This window comes from Cherax quadricarinatus, chromosome 86 (genome assembly GCF_038502225.1).
Source record: "Cherax quadricarinatus isolate ZL_2023a chromosome 86, ASM3850222v1, whole genome shotgun sequence".
NCBI lineage: Eukaryota > Metazoa > Arthropoda > Malacostraca > Decapoda > Parastacidae > Cherax > Cherax quadricarinatus.
Genome location: NC_091377.1, coordinates 11,446,732 through 11,467,166, shown reverse-complemented (window position 1 = coordinate 11,467,166; position 20,435 = coordinate 11,446,732). Strand labels below are relative to the sequence as shown.

The window sequence follows — 20,435 nt, the reverse complement described above, 5'->3', positions numbered from 1 at the left end:
CTGGGACTAGTCTTGTTGCAAACCTTTGCACTTTCTCTAGTTTCTTTACATGCTTGGCTAGGTGTGGGTTCCAAACTGGTGCCGCATACTCCAATATGGGCCTAACGTACACGGTGTACAGGGTCCTGAACGATTCCTTATTAAGATGTCGGAATGCTGTTCTGAGGTTTGCCAGGCGCCCATATGCTGCGGCAGTTATTTGGTTGATGTGCGCTTCAGGAGATGTGCCTGGTGTTATACTCACCCCAAGATCTTTTTCCTTGAGTGATGTTTGTAGTCTCTGGCCCCCTAGACTGTACTCCGTCTGCGGTCTTCTTTGCCCTTCCCCAATCCTCATGACTTTGCACTTGGTGGGATTGAACTCCAGGAGCCAGTTGCTGGACCAGGTCTGCAGCCTGTCCAGATCCCTTTGTATTTCTGCCTGGTCTTCGATCGAATGAACTCTTCTCATCAACTTCACGTCATCTGCAAACAGGGACACCTCGGAGTTTATTCCTTCCGTCATGTCGTTCACAAATACCAGAAACAGCACTGGTCCTAGGACTGACCCCTGTGGGACCCCGCTGGTCACAGGTGCCCACTCTGACACCTCGCCACGTACCATTACTCGCTGCTGTCTTCCTGACAAGTATTCCCTGATCCATTGCAGTGCCTTCCCTGTTATCCCTGCTTGGTCCTCCAGTTTTTGCACTAATCTCTTTTGTGGTACTGTGTCAAACGCCTTCTTGCAGTCCAAGAAAATGCAATCCACCCACCCCTCTCTCTCTTGTCTTACTGCTGTCACCATGTCATAGAACTCCAGTAGGTTTGTGACACAGGATTTCCCGTCTCTGAAACCATGTTGGCTGCTGGTGATGAGATCATTCCTTTCTAGATGTTCCACCATTCTTCTCCTGACAATCTTTTCCATGATTTTGCATGCTATACATGTCAGTGACACTGGTCTGTAGTTTAGTGCTTGATGTCTGTCTCCTTTTTTAAAGATTGGGACCACATTTGCTGTCTTCCATGCCTCAGGCAATCTCCCTGTTTCGATAGATGTATTGAATATTGTTGTTAGGGGTACACATAGTGCCTCTGCTCCCTCTCTCAGGACCCATGGAGAGATGTTATCTGGCCCCATTGCCTTTGAGGTATCTAGCTCACTCAGAAGCCTCTTCACTTCTTCCTCGGTTGTGTGTACTGTGTCCAGCACATGGTGGTGTACCCCACCTCTCCGTCTTTCTGGAGCCCCTTCTGTCTCCTCTGTGAACACTTCTTTGAATCTCTTGTTGAGTTCCTCACATACTTCACGGTCATTTCTTGTTGTCTCTCCTCCTTCCTCCTTAGCCTGATGACCTGGTCCTTGACGGTTGTTTTCTTCCTGATGTGGCTGTATAACAGCTTCGGGTCAGATTTGGCTTTTGCTGCTATGTCGTTTTCATATTGACGTTGGGCCTCCCTTCTTATCTGTGCATATTCATTTCTGGCTCTACGACTGCTCTCCTTATTCTCCTGGGTCCTTTGCCTTCTATATTTCTTCCATTCCCTAGCACACTTGGTTTTTGCCTCCTTGCATCTTTGGGTGAACCATGGGCTCATCCTGGCTTTTCCATTATTCCTGTTACCCTTGGGTACAAACCTCTCCTCAGCCTCCTTGCACATTGTTGCTACATATTCCATCATCTCATTAACTGGCTTCCCTGCCAGTTCTCTGTCCCACTGAACCTCATTCAGAAACTTCCTCATTCCTGTGTAGTCCCCTTTCCTGTAGTTTGGTTTCATTTGTCCTGGCCTTCCTGCTTCCCCCTCCACTTGTAGCTCTACTGTGTATTCGAAGCTCAAAACCACATGATCACTGGCCCCAAGGGGTCTTTCATATGTGATGTCCTCAATATCTGCACTACTCAAGGTGAATACTAAGTCCAGTCTTGCTGGTTCATCCTCTCCTCTCTCTCTTGTAGTGTCCCTTACTTGTTGGTACATGAAGTTTTCCAGTACCACCTCCATCATTTTAGCCCTCCATGTATCTTGGCCCCCATGTGGCTCCAAGTTCTCCCATTTGATCTCCTTGTGGTTAAAGTCGCCCATGATCAGGAGCTTTGCCCTGCATGCATGAGCTCTTCTCGCCACTGCAGCCAGTGTGTCAACCATCGCTCTATTGCTCTCGTCATACTCTTGCCTTGGCCTCCTGCTGTTCTGTGGTGGGTTATACATCACTGCAGTTATCACCTTGGGACCACCAGAGTGAAGCGTTCCCGCTATGTAATCACTTTCTTCTCCGCTGTCTCCTCTCTCCAGCTCATCAAAATTCCATCGGTGTTTGATCAGCAATGCCACTCCTCCACCCCCCCTGTTCCTTCTGTCTTTTCTCAGGATCTGGTATCCCGCTGGAAAGATGGCATCTGTTATCATACCTGTAAGCTTGGTTTCTGTGATCGCTATGGTGTCTGGTGATGCCTCTTTGACTCTTTCGTGCCACTCCTCCCACTTGTTTGTTATTCCATCAGCGTTTGTGTACCATACCTTCATTTTCCTTTCCAACACTGTGGTTTGGGGGGCCTGTGGGGGTGGGAGACCTGGTAGCATACTGTGGGATTCTATGGTTGGGGGTTGGGTGGAAGCTGTGGGTATGGATTGTATTGTGTGTTGGGATGGTGTGATAGGTTGTGGGGTTCTGAGGATAGTTGTGTGTGTGCTTGCCCTTGCTGCTCTGTTCTGCTCTGACTGACCTCTGCTGGTTCCATCCTTGTCTCCTTTCCTAGCTCCTTTCGCTTTTTTGTCCTCTCCCTCAGCTGCCGTCTCTCTGTTTGAGTTCTGTCTCTGTCTAGGAACACCTTCTTGTACTCTTCCGAGCTTTTCAACCGTGGTTTCTCTTGGAGGATCCTGTTCCGCACTGTTTCTGTCCTGAGAATCAGCTTGATCGGTCGGTTTCTCCCCTTCAAGTACCCCCCTATTCTCTGAAAATTTACAATCTCATCCATGTCTTCTCCCCCTATTTCTGTGATGATTTTCTCAATCTCCTTTCTTTCTTCCTGCCGTCTTTCAGTGTGTGTCCTTTCCTCTCTCTCCCGAAGCCCATGGATAGTCACTGATTTTGCCCTTTCCTTCTCCCATTGCCTCTCCCTCTGTGACACTGGTTCCTGTCTGTATGTGGTCATTTTCTCCCTTGATTTTTCCAGTGGCTCTTGGTAGCATGGTTGTGCCTCAGCATTCGACTTATCTCCCTCTCCATCTGCACCCATCTGCTCTTCCCTTCCACTCCCTGGCCCTTCTTTGCAGGTTGATATGACCTTAGCATAATTCATATCTCCTTCCTTCCTGTTCAGCCTCTCATCTTCGTATGGTGTCTCTTCTCTGGTCACTACCCCTGAGACTTGCTTCAGCCTGTTTACCTCAAATTCTAGGGCCTTTACCCTGGCTACTGCAGTTTCGACTTGTGCCTCCCAATTCTTCGTCTCCTTCTCCAACCTCTTTTCCCATTTCACAGAGAGCTCTTTCTCCATTTTTTCAGAAAGCTATCCTAATTTTCTCTCCCATTCTTGCTCTATCCTTTTCCACTGTTCCTCCATCCATTCCTCCCTACCAGTACCATTGTCATCTGATCCCTGATTCCTGCGAGTCCCAACCATTTTTTTAATGAAAGAGAGAGAGAAAGAGAAAGAGAAAAAGGGGGAGAGAGTGAGAGATAGGGAGAGACAGTAGGGGAGCCTAGAAGGAGGGGACAAGAAGGGAAAAAGGGGGAGAAAGTGAGAGAGAGGGAAAAGGTAAGAGAGAGGGGGGAGTGACAAGGGAAGAGAGAGAGATAAAAGAAGAGGAAGAGAGAGAGTAAGAGAGGGAGAGAGGATGAGAGAGAGAGAGAGAGAGAGAGAGAGAGAGAGAGAGAGAGAGAGAGAGAGAGAGAGAGAGAGAGAGAGAGAGAGAGGAAGAGAGGAGTGGAGAGGGAGAGAGATGGGGGGAGGAAAGGAAGGGTTATAGGGTCACTTCACAGGAAGGTGTAAAATCCTGTATATGTGTGTGTGTCTGTATGTGTGTGTGTGTGTGTGTGTGTGTGTGTGTGTGTGTGTGTGTGTGTGTGCGCTACAGCTATTCAAGTGCCTAACAGCAGAGCTGTCCTCACCTAGTGTGTGCATATGTTTATGTAAACAGTCCTTATTTCCCACGTATGTACTATATATGTATTGTATATGTACCCGATCTCTTGGTTACCACTGTACTGTCTTATTCGTTTAAAATTACGTTAAAAAATAAATACACTAGGCTTCGCCTATATGCCGCTACCTCTAAATTCTATTAAATGCCAGTAAATGCTGCTAATTCTAATTCTGATAGCTCGAGGAGAGTGACCCCCAATTCCAGCTAGAGACAGATACTATTGACCCCATGCAACTCAAACTAGGTGAATATTACTTGCCGCTGGCAGTGGAGTAACGTTGCGGGTCTGTATTGTCCCAGAAGTTGATGTTTGATGCTTCTCGGTAATTTTTCCACTAACTTCCTGTATGCACTATAGTCTCTAGCTCTTCTAATTTTTTCACTCACTCACCGTATTTACTGACACATCTATACATATCTCTTATCTCCCTGGTCTTGAGTCGCACTTATTCTTCAAAATACCCCACAGCGTTATTATGGCAACACTATTTAGGCCTGACACAACCGTTCACCCTTCCAACGACCCTCACAAACACTCAGCCAATATTTCCTTTTTTTTTCCTTTCTGTGATCACTTATATTTCCTTTTTTCGGGGCGTAAGTGATTATATGCACTCTTATACGTGCACACGCCTATATCCCACACTCTATTCCTTATGGCACAGTCAGAAATTACCACCAAAACACGAGCTCAAACCGCGTGACTCCACGAGTGTGTGTGTGTGTTAGTTACCATTTTGTCCTAGGCACATGTCGATTAGACACTAGGCCTGTTGTGTGTGTGTGTGTGTGTGTTTGTGTGTGTGTGTGTGTGTGTGTGTGTGTGTGTGTGTGTGTGTGGAGTAGGTAAAACTTGCTATTTCGGCTTCAACAGCAACGCTCTTCATGCCGAATAAGGTAAGCCAAAATTTGTGTATGAAATAATTTCGCAAAAATCATTCTGAACCTAACAAAAAAAATATATTTCATTGCATTTGTTTATTATTAAAGTCTTGTAAACTAATCTAAAATATATTTAGTTGGATTAGGTAAGTTTTCTAAGGTTCTTTTGGTACAAAAATATTAATTTTTACATTAACATAATTGAAAAATATGCATCTTTAAACGTATAAGAGAAAATTTTATAAAGGACTTAATATTAAATGAGTTCTTGCTAATTGACCAATTTTACCTATTGGGCACGACATTACCACGCTGTACCCAGCACCACCTAGCAAGTAGTGTTACCACCAGGTACCCAGCACCATCTAGCAAGTAGTGTTACCACCAGGTACCCAGCACCATCTAGCAAGTAGTGTTACCACCAGGTACCCAGCACCACCTAGCAAGTAGTGTTACCACCAGGTACCCAGCACCACCTAGCAAGTAGTGTTATCACCCAGCACCACCTAGCAAGTAGTGTTATCACCCAGCACCACCTAGCAAGTAGTGTTACCACCAGGTACCCAGCACCACCTAGCAAGTAGTGTTACCACCAGGTACCCAGCACCATCTAGCAAGTAGTGTTACCACCAGGTACCCAGCACCACCTAGCAAGTAGTGTTATCACCCAGCACCACCTAGCAAGTAGTGTTATCACCCAGCACCACCTAGCAAGTAGTGTTATCACCCAGCACCACCTAGCAAGTAGTGTTATCACCCAGCACCACCTAGCAAGTAGTGTTATCACCCAGCACCACCTAGCAAGTAGTGTTATCACCCAGCACCACCTAGCAAGTAGTGTTATCACCCAGCACCACCTAGCAAGTAGTGTTATCACCCAGCACCACCTAGCAAGTAGTGTTATCACCCAGCACCACCTAGCAAGTAGTGTTATCACCCAGCACCACCTAGCAAGTAGTGTTATCACTCAGCATCACCTAGCAAGTAATGTTACGATCCAGTACCACCTAGCAATAGTGTTACCACCCAGCACCACCTAGCAATAGTGTTACCACCCAGCACCACCTAGCAAGTGTTACCACCCAGTACCCAGCACCACCTAGCATGTAGTGTTACCACCCAGTACCCAGGACTACCTATCAGTAGGTTTTGCCACCCAGTACCACTTAGTAAGCAGTCTTGCCACTTAGTAAGCAGTGTTGCCACTTAGCAAGCAGTGTTGCCGCTTAGTAAGCAATCTTGCCACTTAGCAAGCAGTCTTGCCACTTAGTAAGCAGTGTTGCCACTTAGTAAGCAGTCTTGCCACTTAGTAAGCAGTCTTGCCACTTAGCAAGCAGTCTTGCCACTTAGTAAGCAGTCTTGCCACTTAGTAAGCAGTCTTGCCACTTAGTAAGTAGTCTTGCCACTTAGTAAGCAGTCTTGGTGCAGTGGGTTATTGATCAGTGGGTAGGCACTGGTCCGACGGCTGTCACGCAAATTATGTTCCTAATTATTGATGTCCCACGATAATAGTTTCAATAATTACAACCCAACCCTGGTATATGAGAGAGAGAGAGAGAGAGAGAGAGAGAGAGAGAGAGAGAGAGAGAGAGAGAGAGAGAGAATTTTTATCATGTTTTCCCTGGTTCCTGTATCTTCAAATGCCGTCTGGTTCAATTTCTTTTGCCTCTTTTCATACCTCATAACACACAGCTCTGAGATTATGGTCTCGCTACATACCTCTGCACTTACACTACTTAATATGTTGTCATGTGAGAGTTCTATGCTGGTGCAACTTACTCTATATGGAAGTGACGTGTGTCAGTGTCGTGAATGACCGTTGAGACTGCAGAACGTTACTCTTGTATTTGCTAAAAGAACATTCACTGCAGAGGTTATTCGACTGAGGAGAGCCTGTGGTGAACCTTTCCTTGACCTCGTTTATTCTCCTTGTTAATTTCTATATCTGACTGTCTCTTACGTTATTCACATACCAGAAACAGTAGTGGACCTAATACCAATCCTTGCGGAACCTTGTCTGTTACATTTTGTTTGGTAAATGGACACTGATGCAAATAATGTGATATTTTAGTGTGGCAACGTTTCGCTCTCTAGAAGCTTTGTCAAGCCGTTACAAACATTAGTTACGTGTGTCCATTAACTCTTCTCGGATATTCCCTTTGTCTTCTTTCTTTAGGTACTCTTTGCTTAACCGTAACACATTCCCTGTTACTCTTGCTTGCTTCCCAAGTTTTCCCCAGCATCCTGAAAAGTACAGCATTAAATACCGTCTAGCAGTCCATTAATATGCAATTCACCAATCCTTTTCTCTCTTGCTTCACTCCTGTTACTTTGCTATAGAGGTCCAGCAGGCGTGTGAAATTAGATCTACCATCTTTAAACATGTGATGGTTGTTCTTTACCATGCAATTTCTCTCTAAGTGCTTTATTATTCTCCTGATTATCTTCTCCATTACCATGCTGATACTGGTCTGTAGTTGTGCGTGTCCTGCCTGTCTCCTTAAATACGGAGTAGATTCACTGTCTTCCATATCTAGGGCAACTGTCCCGTATCCTGGAGTTTACCTGAAGAGGGTTTCGGAGGTCAACGCCCCCGCGGCTCGGTCTGAGACCAGGCCTCATGGTGGATCAGGGTTTGATCAGCAAGGCTGTTACTGTTGGCCGCACGCAAGCTGACGTACGAACCAAAGCCCGGTTGGTAAGGTGACTGTCCAGTGCCTTCTTAAAGACAGCCAGGGGTCTATTGGTAATCCCCCTTATGAATGCTGGGAGGCAGTTGAACAGTCTTGGGCCCCGGACTCTTATTGTGTTGTCTCTCAATGTATTCGTGGCACCCCTGCTTTTCATCGGGGGAATATTGCATGTCCTGCAGAGTCTTTTGCTTTCGTAGGGATTGATTTTCGTGTGAAAGTTTGGTACCAATCCCTCCAGGACCTTCCAAGTGTATATTATCATGTATCTCTCTCGCCTGCGTTCCTGTGAATACAGATCAAGGACCTTCAACCGTTCCCAGTAATTTAGGTACCTTATGGTACTTACGTGTGCCGTGAAAGTTCTTTGTACACTCCCCAGGTCTGCAATGTCACAAGCCTTGAAGGGGGCCGTTAGTGTACAGCAGTATTCCAGCCGAGAGAGCACAAACGATTTGAAGAGAATCATCATGGGCCTGGCGTCCCTAGTTTTGAAGGTTCTCATTATCCATCCTATCATTTTCCTAACAGATGAGGTAGATACATTGTTGTGGTCTTTGAAGGCGAGATCCTCTGACATTATCACTCCCATGTCCTTCACATTACTTTTCCGCTCTATTATATGGTTAGAATTTGTCGCATACCCTGATACATTATAGCTATTGGGGGTTTGTGTGTGTGTGTGTCTGTACTTACTCACCTATTTGTGGTTGCAGAGGAAGTCACAGCTCCTTGCCCTGCCTCTTCGCTGGTCGCTACTAGGTCCACTTCTCCCTGCTCCATGAGCTCTATCGTACCTCTTCATAAAGCTATGTATTGATCCTGCCTCAACAACATCACTCTCCAGATTATTCCAATTCCTGACAACCCTAAGACTGAAGAAACACATCCTAACATCCCTGTGACTCCTCTGAGTCTTCAACTTCCAGTTGTGACTCCTTGTTGCTCTGTCCCGTTTCTAAAACATCCTGTCCCTATCCATCTTGTCAACTCCTCTCAGTGTTTTATATGTAGTTATCATGTTCCCCCATTCCTTCTGCGCTCCATTGTCGTCCCTTAACCTCTCCTCGTAAGACATACCCCTTAGCTGCGGTACTAGTCTTGTTGCAAACCCTTGCACTTTCTCTAATTTCTTGACGTGCTTGACCATGTGAGGGTTCCGTACTGCTGCTGCACACTCCAATATGGGCCTGACGTACACGGTGTACAGAGTCTTGAAAAATTCCTTACTGAGATGTCGAAACGCTATTCTTAGGTTTGCGAGGCGCCCATATGCTGCAGCAGTTATTTAGTTGATGTGTGCCTCACGAAATGTGCTCGGTATTATACTCACCCTAAGATCCTTTTCCTCGGGTAAGATCTGCAGTCTTTGGCCACCTAGCCTGTACTCGGCGTATTCTTTGACCTTCCCCAATCTTCATGACTTTGCACTTGGTGGGGTTTAACTCCAGGAGGCAGTTGTTGGATAAGGCTTGGAGCCTGTCCAGATCCTTTTGTAGTCCTACATGATCCTCATCCACTCTAATTCTCAGCATTAGCTTCATATCGTCTGCAAACAGGGACACCTCTGAACCTATCCCTCCCGTCATGTTATTCACATATACCAGAAACAGCACCGGTCTTATGACTGACCCCTGTGGAACCCCGATCTTTACAGGCGCCCACTCTGACACCTCGTCACGTACCCTCACTCGTTTCCTTCCTATCAGGTATTCTCTGACACTGCGGTGCTTTTCTTGTTATTCCTGCGTGTTCTTCTAGCTTTTGTACTAATCTCATATGCGGAACTGTGTCGAAAGTCTTCTTACAGTCCATGAAAATGCAGTCTACCCACCCCCCTCTCCTGTCTTAGTTCTGTCAATAGGTTAGTTCTGCCAATAGGTTTGTGACAGGATTTCCCTTCCCTAAAACCGTGTTGGTTATCGTGTTTAAGCTCATTCCTTTCTAGGTGCCCCACCAGTCTTTTCCTGATAATCTTCTCCATGACTTTGTATACATGTCAGTGACATTGGTCTGTAGTTTAATGCTGCCTGTTTCTCCTTAAAGATTGGACAACTATCCAAGGTGTGTTTTCCACACCTTATGTAGCTGCCCTGTTTCAATAGATGTGTTGAAGAGTGCGAGAGAGAGAAAATTGCGTGTACTCATCTATTTGTGGTTGCAGGGGTCGAGTCATAGTTCCTGCCCCATCCCCCCGTGTGTGTATGTTGGTTGAATAATGTTCCATCTTACAGTAAAATCCTCAAAGTAACATGCAACAGCGTATACACCAAGACATTGTGTATACACCAAGACATTGTGTATACATCAAGACATTGTGTATACATCAAGACACTGTATACACACCAAGACACTGTGTATACACTAAGATCACACCATGATGCTACAACAACAGAGGTAAGTATGGTGATTGAGAGCTACGTGAGCAAAAATTGCCACGAGCACGATACACCTACAGTGACATTATTCAAACATTTCCACGGCTAATCACAGAACAAACAAAATTATCCCCATGTTAAAAGCAAGTCAATCCAAAACAAAAATTTAATGTTGTGCAGACTGCCTAATTATTTAATACTGATAACACGAGTGCCAAAGGTCAACCTGGAGTCAACTATTTTATTTACAAAGGGACCGGCTGCCTAGCTATCACCCGGTAGCTTTGTAATACAACATAGCGGAGGCGCCACTCAGCGCAAAATACCTCAGAAGAGATGCAATACTATATATATATATATATATATATATATATATATATATATATATATATATATATATATATATATATATATATATATATATATTATGTGCTAATTGGTCACTCAGCAAGAACTCTTTTAAAATTAGTCCCAGATTGCACTACCTACCAGCTTTCCTATCCTCTTCCATAGCATCAAACGAGTTGATAAGACAAATTCTTCCTGATAACCTCAGTGACTCAGCAGGACTACAGGACCCTAATTATGCCAGTGCCATCACTGAATAGGAGACTCTTGCTGCTCCAGCACCAAACCCTAGTGCAGCACTGGCACAGAGTTAAGCTGGGATGGTCCTATCAATGAAAAGGTGCTTGTCAACATGCTCAGGGCTGCAACATCAGATAGGGAGACTGCCCGTCTCCAAGCTGTGAGCGCACATCACTCTGGGGACTTCCTCCAAACAGTTCCCATATTGGCAATGGGAACGTGACTCGACCCTAAGACCCTCCGTATTGCAGTGGCTCTGCACCTTGCTGTCTCAATTCACACAGAATATACGTGTATTTGCGGCGAAGTGCAAGCCGACCAATACTGTCTACATGGTCTTAACTGTTCCAAAACCAAGGGCTGGCACGCAAGACACAATGAGGTCAACAACATCATGAAGAGAACCCTTGCTACAGCTGGATGCCCAGCCGAGAGGGAGCCCCAATCACCAGCAGCCAACAATACCCACAACCCAGCAAACTGCCCTGATGTGATCACCATCTATCCTTGGAAGAATGGCAAGCTCTTAGCATGGGACTATACCTGTGTGTCCACACTGGCTGACACCTATATCCATCACAGTGTCGGGCGACAGGGAGGAGCTGCTGACCACAGGGAGGAGCACAAGATCGGCAAGTACAGGGGCATAAGCCAACAGCATCAATTTGTACCAGTGGGATCAGAGACCCTGGGATCATGGGGAAAACATGCCACACATTTCCTTAAAGAACTGGGTTCCAGACTCATCGACACCACCATGGACCCAAGGGCAGCCACTTTCATGTTCCAGCGCCTCAGTGTGGCCATCTAGATGGGAAATGCATGCTGCATACTGGGCTCGCGTCCGGCTTCGAAGGAGCTGGATGAGATTCATAACCTTTGATATATTGTACCAATGTACTCATGTTTGTGTTTTCTATCAGTGTATTCTGTCTATTAATAAAGTCAGTACAAGCACCTAAAGTCAGTTCCGGATCAGCCGGGCTGTAGCTCGTATGTTGGTTTGCGTGCAGCCAGCAGCAACAGCCTGGTTGATCAGGCTGTGATCCACCAGGAGGCCTGGTCTCAGACCGGGCCGCGGGGGCGTTGACCCCCGGAACTCTCTCCAGGTAAACTCCAGGTGGTAGGAGAAGAAAATATTCAAACAGCTCCGGGGAGAACCTTGAGTTTTCCCTGAGGTACGTTTATTGTCTTCTCTGAGGATGAGGCTCCCCAGTAAAGTTCTAGAGGTGGTACCTCCCTATATTTTATTTAATATATATATATATATATATATATATATATATATATATATATATATATATATATATAGATATATAGGCAATAAGATCACCGTAAACAGGTGATTTCAACATATGCAAAACAACCACTCTGAAAGAATAGAGAAATTCCAAGCGCTTGCGTGACTACTCCCATTATCAAGGAGCTATGTTCCTTGATAATGTGAGGCGCTTGGAATTTCTCTATTCTTTCAGAGTGGTTGTTTTGCATATATATATATATATATATATATATATATATATATATATATATATATATATATATATATATATATATATATATATATATATATATATATATAAGGGGTCCACCGTCCTACCAAGTGAGTGTAAAACGAAAGCCTGTAATTGTTTTACATGATGGTAGGATTCCTGGTGTCTTCTGTCTCATAAACATGCAAGATTACAGGTACGTCTTGCTACTTCTACTTACACTTAGGTCACACTACACATACAGGTACACGTTTATCTCTACACACTCATCTGAGTTTTCTATGATTTTATCTTAATAGTTCTTGTTTCTTATTACTTTTCCTTTTATATCCATGGGGAAGTGGAATAAGAATATTTCCTCCGTAAGCCATGCGTGTTGTAAAAGTCAACTAAAATGCCAGCAACAATGGGCTAGTAACCCCTTTTCCCGTCATAATTACTAAAAAGAATAAGAAGAAAATTTTCAAAGTGGGAAGTCTGAGTGTGCGTGGATGTTGTGCGAATAAGAAAGAGATGATTGTGGATGTTATGAATGAGAAGAAGCTGGATGTCCTGGCTTTAAGTGAAACAAACCTGAAGGGGGTGAGAGAGTTTCAGTGGAGAGGAATAAATGGGATTAGGTCAGGGGTTCCAAACAGAGTTAGAGCTAAAGAAGGAGTAGCAATAATGTTGAAGGATAAGTTATGGCAGGAAAAGATGGACTATAAATGTATTAATTCAAGGATTATGTGGAGTAAAATAAAGGTTGGGTGTGAAAATTGGTTATAGTAAGTGTGTATGCGCCTGCAGAAGAGAAGTGTAGAGGAGAGAGAGAGATTTTGGGAAATGTTGAGCGAATGCGTGGGGAGTTTTGAATCAAGTGTGAGAGTACTTGTGGTTGGGGATTTCAATGCTAAAGTGGGTAAAAATGTTGTCGAGGGAGTAGTAGGTAAATTCTGGGTACCAGGGGTAAATGAAAATGGGAAGCCTTTAATTGAGCTATGTGTAGAAAGAGGTTTGGTAATAAGTAATACATATTTTATGAAAAAGAGGATAAATAAATATACAAGGTATGATATAGCACGTAATGAAAGAAATTTGTTAGATTATATATTGGTGAATAAAAGATTGATGGGTAGGCTTCAGGATGTACACGTTTATAGGGGGGCAACTGATATATCGGATCATTGTCTAGTTGTAGCTACAGTTAGAGTAAGAGGTAGATGGGACAAGCGGAAAATGGCAACAACAAGTAAGAGGGAGGTGAAAGTGTATAAACTAAGGGAGGAGGAAGTTCGGGTGAGATATAAGCAACTATTGGCAGAAAGGTGAGCTGGTGCAGGTATGAGTAGTGGGGGGGTTGAAGAGGGTTGGAATAATTTTAAAAATGCAGTATTAGAATGTGGGGCAGAAGTTTGTGGTTATAGGAGGGTGGGGGCAGGTGGAAAGAGGAGTGATTGCTGGAATGATGAAGTAAAGGGTGTGATAGAGAAAAAGTTAGCTTATGAGAGGTTTTTACAAAGCAGAAGTGTTATAAGAAGAGTAGAGTATATGGAGAGTAAAAGAAAGGTGAAGAGAGTGGTGAGAGAGTGCAAAAGGAAAGCAGATGATAGAGTGGGAGTTAAACAAGTTAAGAAAGCCTAGGAAACAAATGCATTTGTCAGTTAAAAACAGAGTAGGAGAGTTAGTAGATGGGGAGATGGAGGTATTGGGTAGATGGCGAGATTACTCTGAGGAACTTTTATATGTCGACGAAGGGAGGCGGTAACTTCATGCACTGGACAGGGAGGTATACCATCTTTTAGGAGTGAAGAAGAGCAGGATGTAAGTGTGGGGAAGGTGCGTGAGGCATTACGTAGACTGAAAGGGGGTAAAGCAGCTGGAACTGACGGGATCATGACAAATGTTAAAAGCAGGGAGATATATAGTGTTCGAGTGGTTGGTATTTTTGTTTAATAAATGTATGAAAGAGGGGAAAGTACCTAGGGATTGGCGGAGAGCATGTACAGTCCCATTATATAAAGGGAAGGGGGACAAGAGAGATTGTAAAAATTATAGAGGAATTAGTTTACTGAGTATACCAGGAAAAGTGTACGGTAGGGTTATTATTGCAAGAATTAGAGACAAGACAGAATGTAGGATTGCGGATGAGCAAGGAGGTTTTAGAGTGGGTAGGAGATGTGTAGATCAGGTGTTTACATTGAAACATATATGTGAACAGTATCTAGATAAAGGTAGGGAAGTTTTTATTGCATTTATGGATTTAGAAAAGGCATATGATAGAGTGGATAGGAAAGCAATGTGACAGATGTTGCAAGTATATGGAATAGGTGGTAAGTTACTAAATGCTGTAAAGAGTTTTTATGAGGACAGTGAGGCTCAGGTTAGGGTGTGTAGAAGAGAGGGAGATTACTTCCCAGTAAAAGTAGGTCTTAGACAGGGATGTGTAATGTCACCATGGTTGTTTAATATATTTATAGATGGGGTTGTAAAAGAAGTAAATGCTAGGGTGTTCGGGAGAGGGGTGGGATTAAATTATGGGGAATCAAATACAAAATGGGAAGTGACACAGTTACTTTTTGCTGATGATACTGTGCTTATGTGTAATTCTAAAGAAAAATTGCAGAGGTTAGTGGACGAATTTGGGTGTGTGTGTAAAGGTATAAAGTTGAAAGTGAACATAGAAAAGAGTAAGGTGATGAGGGTATCGAATGATTTAGATAAAGAAAAATTGGAGGAGTATGGAAGAAGTGAATGTTTTCAGATATTTGGGAGTTGATGTATCAGCAGATGGATTTATGAAGGACGAGGTTAATCATAGAATTGATGAGGGGAAAAAAGGTGAGTGGTGCGTTGAGGTATATGTGGAGACAATGAACGTTATCTATGGAGGCAAAGGAAGGAATGTTTGAAAGTATAGTGGTACCAACACTCTTATATGGGTGTGAAGCTTGGGTGGTAAATGCAGCAGCGAGGAGACGGTTGGAGGCAGTGGAGATGTCCTGTCTAAGGGCAATGTGTGGTGTAAATATTATGCAGAAAATTCGGAGTGTGTAAATTAGGAGAAGGTGTGGAGTTAATAAAAGTATTAGTCAGAGGGCTGAAGAGGGTTTGTTGAGGTGGTTTGGTCATTAAGAGAGAATGTATCAAAGTACAATGACATGGAGAGCGTATAAATCTGTAGGGGAAGGAAGGAGGAGTAGGGGTCGTCCTCGAAAGGGTTGGAGGGAGGGGGGTAAAGGAGGTTTTGTGGGCAAGGGGCTTGGATTTCCAGAAAGTGTGCGTGAGCGTGTTACATAGGAGTGAATGAAGACAAATGATACTTTGGACCTGACGATCTGTTGGAGTGTGAGCAGGGTAATATTTAGTCAAGGGATTCAGGGAAACCGGTTATTTTACATAGCCGGACTTGAGTCCTGGAAATGAGAAGTACAATGCCTGCACTTTAAAGAAGGGGGTTCGGGATATTGGCAGTTTGGAGGGATATATTGTGTATCTTTACACGTATATACTTCTAAACTGTTGTGTTCTGAGCACCTCTGCAAAAACAGTGAATGCGTGTGAGCGAGGTGAAAGTGTTGAATGCTGATGAAAGTATTTTCTTTTTGGGGATTTTCTTTCTTTTTGGGTCACCCTGCCTCGGTGGGAGACGGCCGACTTTATATATTATATATATATATTATATATATTATATATATATATATATATATATATATATATATATATATATATATATATATATATATATATATATATATATTTTATTTTATTATATTTTATTATCACACTGGCCGATTCCCACCAAGGCAGGGTGGCCCGAAAAAGAAAAACTTTCACCATCATTCACTCCATCACTGTCTTGCCAGAAGGGTGCTTTACACTAGTTTTCAAACTGCAACATTAACACCCCTCCTTCAGAGTGCAGCCACTGTACTTCCCATCTCCAGGACTCAAGTCCGGCCTGCCGGTTTCCCTGAACCCCTTCATAAATGTTACTTTGCTCACACTCCAACAGCACGTCAAGTATTAAAAACCATTTGTCTCCATTCACTCCTATCAAACACGCTCACGCACGCCTGCTGGAAGTCCGAGCCCCTCGCACACAAAACCTCCTTTACCCCCTCCCTCCAACCTTTCCTAGGCCGACCCCTACCCCGCCTTCCTTCCACTACAGACTGATACACTCTTGAAGTCATTCTGTTTCGCTCCATTCTCTCTACATGTCCGAACCACCTCAACAACCCTTCCTCAGCCCTCTGGACAACAGTTTTGGTAATCCCGCACCTCCTCCTAACTTCCAAACTACGAATTCTCTGCATTATATTCACACCACACATTGCCCTCAGACATGACAACTCCACTGCCTCCAGCCTTCTCCTCGCTGCAACATTCATCACCCATGCTTCACACCCATATAAGAGCGTTGGTAAAACTATACTCTCATACATTCCCCTCTTTGCCTCCAAGGACAAAGTTCTTTGTCTCCACAGACTCCTAAGTGCACCACTCACTCTTTTCCCCTCATCAGTTCTGATTCACCTCATCTTTCATAGACCCATCCGCTGACACGTCCACTCCCAAATATCTGAATACATTCACCTCCTCCATACTCTCTCCCTCCAATCTGATATTCAATCTTTCATCACCTAATCTTTTTGTTATCCTCATAACCTTACTCTTTCCTGTATTCACCTTTAATTTTCTTCTTTTGCACACCCTACCAAATTCATCCACCAATCTCTGCAACTTCTCTTCAGAATCTCCCAAGAGCACGGTGTCATCAGCAAAGAGCAACTGTGACAACTCCCACTTTATGTGTGATTCTTTATCTTTTAACTCCACGCCTCTTGTCAAGACCCTCGCATTTACTTCTCTTACAACCCCATCTATAAATATATTAAACAACCACGGTGACATCACACATCCTTGTCTAAGGCCTACTTTTACTGGGAAATAATTTCCCTCTTTCCTACATACTCTAACTTGAGCCTCACTATCCTCGTAAAAACTCTTCACTGCTTTCAGTAACCTACCTCCTACACCATACACCTGCAACATCTGCCACATTGCCCCCCTATCCACCCTGTCATACGCCTTTTCCAAATCCATAAATGCCACAAAGACCTCTTTAGCCTTATCTAAATACTGTTCACTTACATGTTTCACTGTAAACAGCTGGTCCACACACCCCCTACCTTTCCTAAAGCCTCCTTGTTCATCTGCTATCCTATTCTCCGTCTTACTCTTAATTCTTTCAATAATAACTCTACCATACACTTTGCCAGGTATACTCAACAGACTTATCCCCCTATAATTTTTGCACTCTCTTTTATCCCCTTTGCCTTTATACAAAGGAACTATGCATGCTCTCTGCCAATCCCTAGGTACCTTACCCTCTTCCATACATTTATTAAATAATTGCACCAACCACTCCAAAACTATATCCCCACCTGCTTTTAACATTTCTATCTTTATCCCATCAATCCCGGCTGCCTTACCCCCTTTCATTTTACCTACTGCCTCACGAACTTCCCCCACACTCACAACTGGCTCTTCCTCACTCCTACAAGATGTTATTCCTCCTTGTCCTATACACGAAATCACAGCTTCCCTATCTTTATCAACATTTAACAATTCCTCAAAATATTCCCTCCATCTTCCCAATACCTCTAACTCTCCATTTAATAACTCTCCTCTCCTATTTTTAACTGACAAATCCATTTGTTCTCTAGGCTTTCTTAACTTGTTAATCTCACTCCAAAACTTTTTCTTATTTTCAAGAAAATTTGTTGATAACATCTCACCCACTCTCTCATTTGCTCTCTTTTTACATTGCTTCACCACTCTCTTAACCTCTCTCTTTTTCTCCATATACTCTTCCCTCCTTGCATCACTTCTACTTTGTAAAAACTTCTCATATGCTAACTTTTTCTCCCTTACTACTCTCTTTACATCATCATTCCACCAATCGCTCCTCTTCCCTCCCGCACCCACTTTCCTGTAACTACAAACTTCTGCTGAACACTCTAACACTACATTTTTAAACCTACCCCATACCTCTTCGACCCCATTGCCTATGCTCTCATTAGCCCATCTATCCTCCAATAGCTGTTTATATATTACCCTAACTGCTTCCTCTTTTAGTTTATAAACCTTCACCTCTCTCTTCCCTGATACTTCTATTCTCCTTGTATCCCATCTACCTTTTACTCTCAGTGTAGCTACAACTAGAAAGTGATCTGATATATCTGTGGCCCCTCTATAAACATGTACATCCTGAAGTCTACTCAACAGTCTTTTATCTACCAATACATAATCCAACAAACTACTGTCATTTCGCCCTACATATCTTGTATACTTATTTATCCTCTTTTTCTTAAAATATGTATTACCTATAACTAAACCCCTTTCTATACAAAGTTCAATCAAAGGGCTCCCATTATTATTTACACCTGGCACCCCAAACTTACCTACCACGCCCTCTCTAAAAGTTTCTCCTACTTTAGCATTCAGGTCCCCTACCACAATTACTCTCTCACTTGGTTCAAAGGCTCCTATACATTCACTTAACATCTCCCAAAATCTCTCTCTCTCTTCTGCATTCCTCTCTTCTCCAGGTGCATACACGCTTATTATATATATATATATATATATATATATATATATATATATATATATATATATATATATATATATATATATATATATATATATATATATATATATGCATGCAAAACAACCACTGTGAAAGAATAGAGAAATTCCAAGCGCTTTCGTGACTACTCACATTATCAAGGTACAATGAAAGTAATGCATCAAAGGAAGGAATATAAAGGGTCTAGACCACACCTCACTATCAAATCCCACAACAAAGCAACACCTGACGTGCGACTCATAAGAAAGGGAACACTGCAGCAGGCCCGCTGGCCCAACTAGACAGGTCCTTCACACAACCCACCAACAAACTATTCTACCCAAGAAATAAGAATTTTTAAATTTTTTATTTGTCCAATGTATTAAATTCTTCCCAGATTCTATTAATTTTAAATGAATGTAATAGAATCTGGGAAGAATTTAATCATATATTGGACAAATAATAAATTTTAAAAATTCTTATTTCTTGGGTAGAATAGTTTGTTGGTGGGTTGTGTGAAGGACCTGTCTAGTTGGGCCAGCGGGCCTGCTGCAGTGTTCCCTTTATTATGAGTCGCACGTCAGGTGTTGCTTTGTTGTGGGATTTGATAGTGATGTGTGGGCTAGACCCTTTATATTCCTTCCTTTGATGCATTACATTCATTGTTCCTTGATAATGTGAGTAGTCACGAATGCGCTTGGAATTTCTCTATTCTTTCACAGTGGTTGTTTTGCATATTCTGAAATCACCTGTTTACTGTGACCTTATTGCATATATATATATATATATATATATATATATATATATATATATATATATATATATATATATATAGATATATATATATATATATATATATATGGTATGGTACTCACCTGGTGTTAAATAAGACACATGTGCAACTCTTGGGTATCTTTGAGGAAACGTTTCGCCACACAGTGGCTTCATCACTCCATACAAAGGATAAACTTGAAGAACAGGAGGAGAATGAGGTAATCAGTCCCTCAACCTTGAGACGATGTGGTCAGTCCATCAATCTTGAATAGAATACGGCATATGAGCGGAGAAGCAGCTTATAAACCGTATGGCAGGAGAGGTGCAGCAGTCGCAGGTGGTGTCACATTTGTTCAATGTGGAAGTAGGTCGTGCCCAAGGGTTAGGCAAGCGAAGAATTCCCAAGTATTAAGATCCTAAGAAGTTGCAGTGTGACAGGATTGTAGATGATTACCTCATTCTCCTCCTGTTCTTCAAGTTTATCCTTTGTATGGACTGATGAAGCCACTGTGTGGCGAAACGTTTCCTCAATAAAGATACCCAAGAGTTGCACATGTGTAATTTAACAACGTGTCGGTTCTTTGAACCATTCATCTACTCACCTGGTACCATGGATCCACTTGTCTGGTATGGTACTCACCTGGTACCATGGATCCACTTGTCTGGTATGGTACTTACCTCCTTGGTATTGATAATAGCCTTCTCAGTCAGGTTAGCCACCTGTATAACACCAGTCTTAGCGTCCTCCCGCAGCTCCAGACTGCCTCCTGGCTGTAACAGATCTCTGATGTTCTCGTTGTAGATCTCTAAGTACGACATTGAGATCTGAAAACACACACACATTATGTTAAGTTGCTATGTGTATAACAAAACACTAAAAACT

The 20,435-nt window shown here is 43.1% G+C and overlaps 1 protein-coding gene across 1 annotated transcript in view; it reads right to left on the bottom strand.

The window, feature by feature from the left end:
- The window catches only part of LOC128703084 (kinesin-like protein KIF19), a 295,621-nt gene that overhangs the window by 158,201 nt on the left and 116,985 nt on the right, over positions 1 to 20,435 (bottom strand). Inside the window, exon 5 of the mRNA XM_070103638.1 lies at positions 20,231 to 20,377. Within this exon, the coding sequence (XP_069959739.1) occupies positions 20,231 to 20,377 (147 nt within the window). The remainder of the gene's footprint in view (positions 1 to 20,230; positions 20,378 to 20,435) is intronic.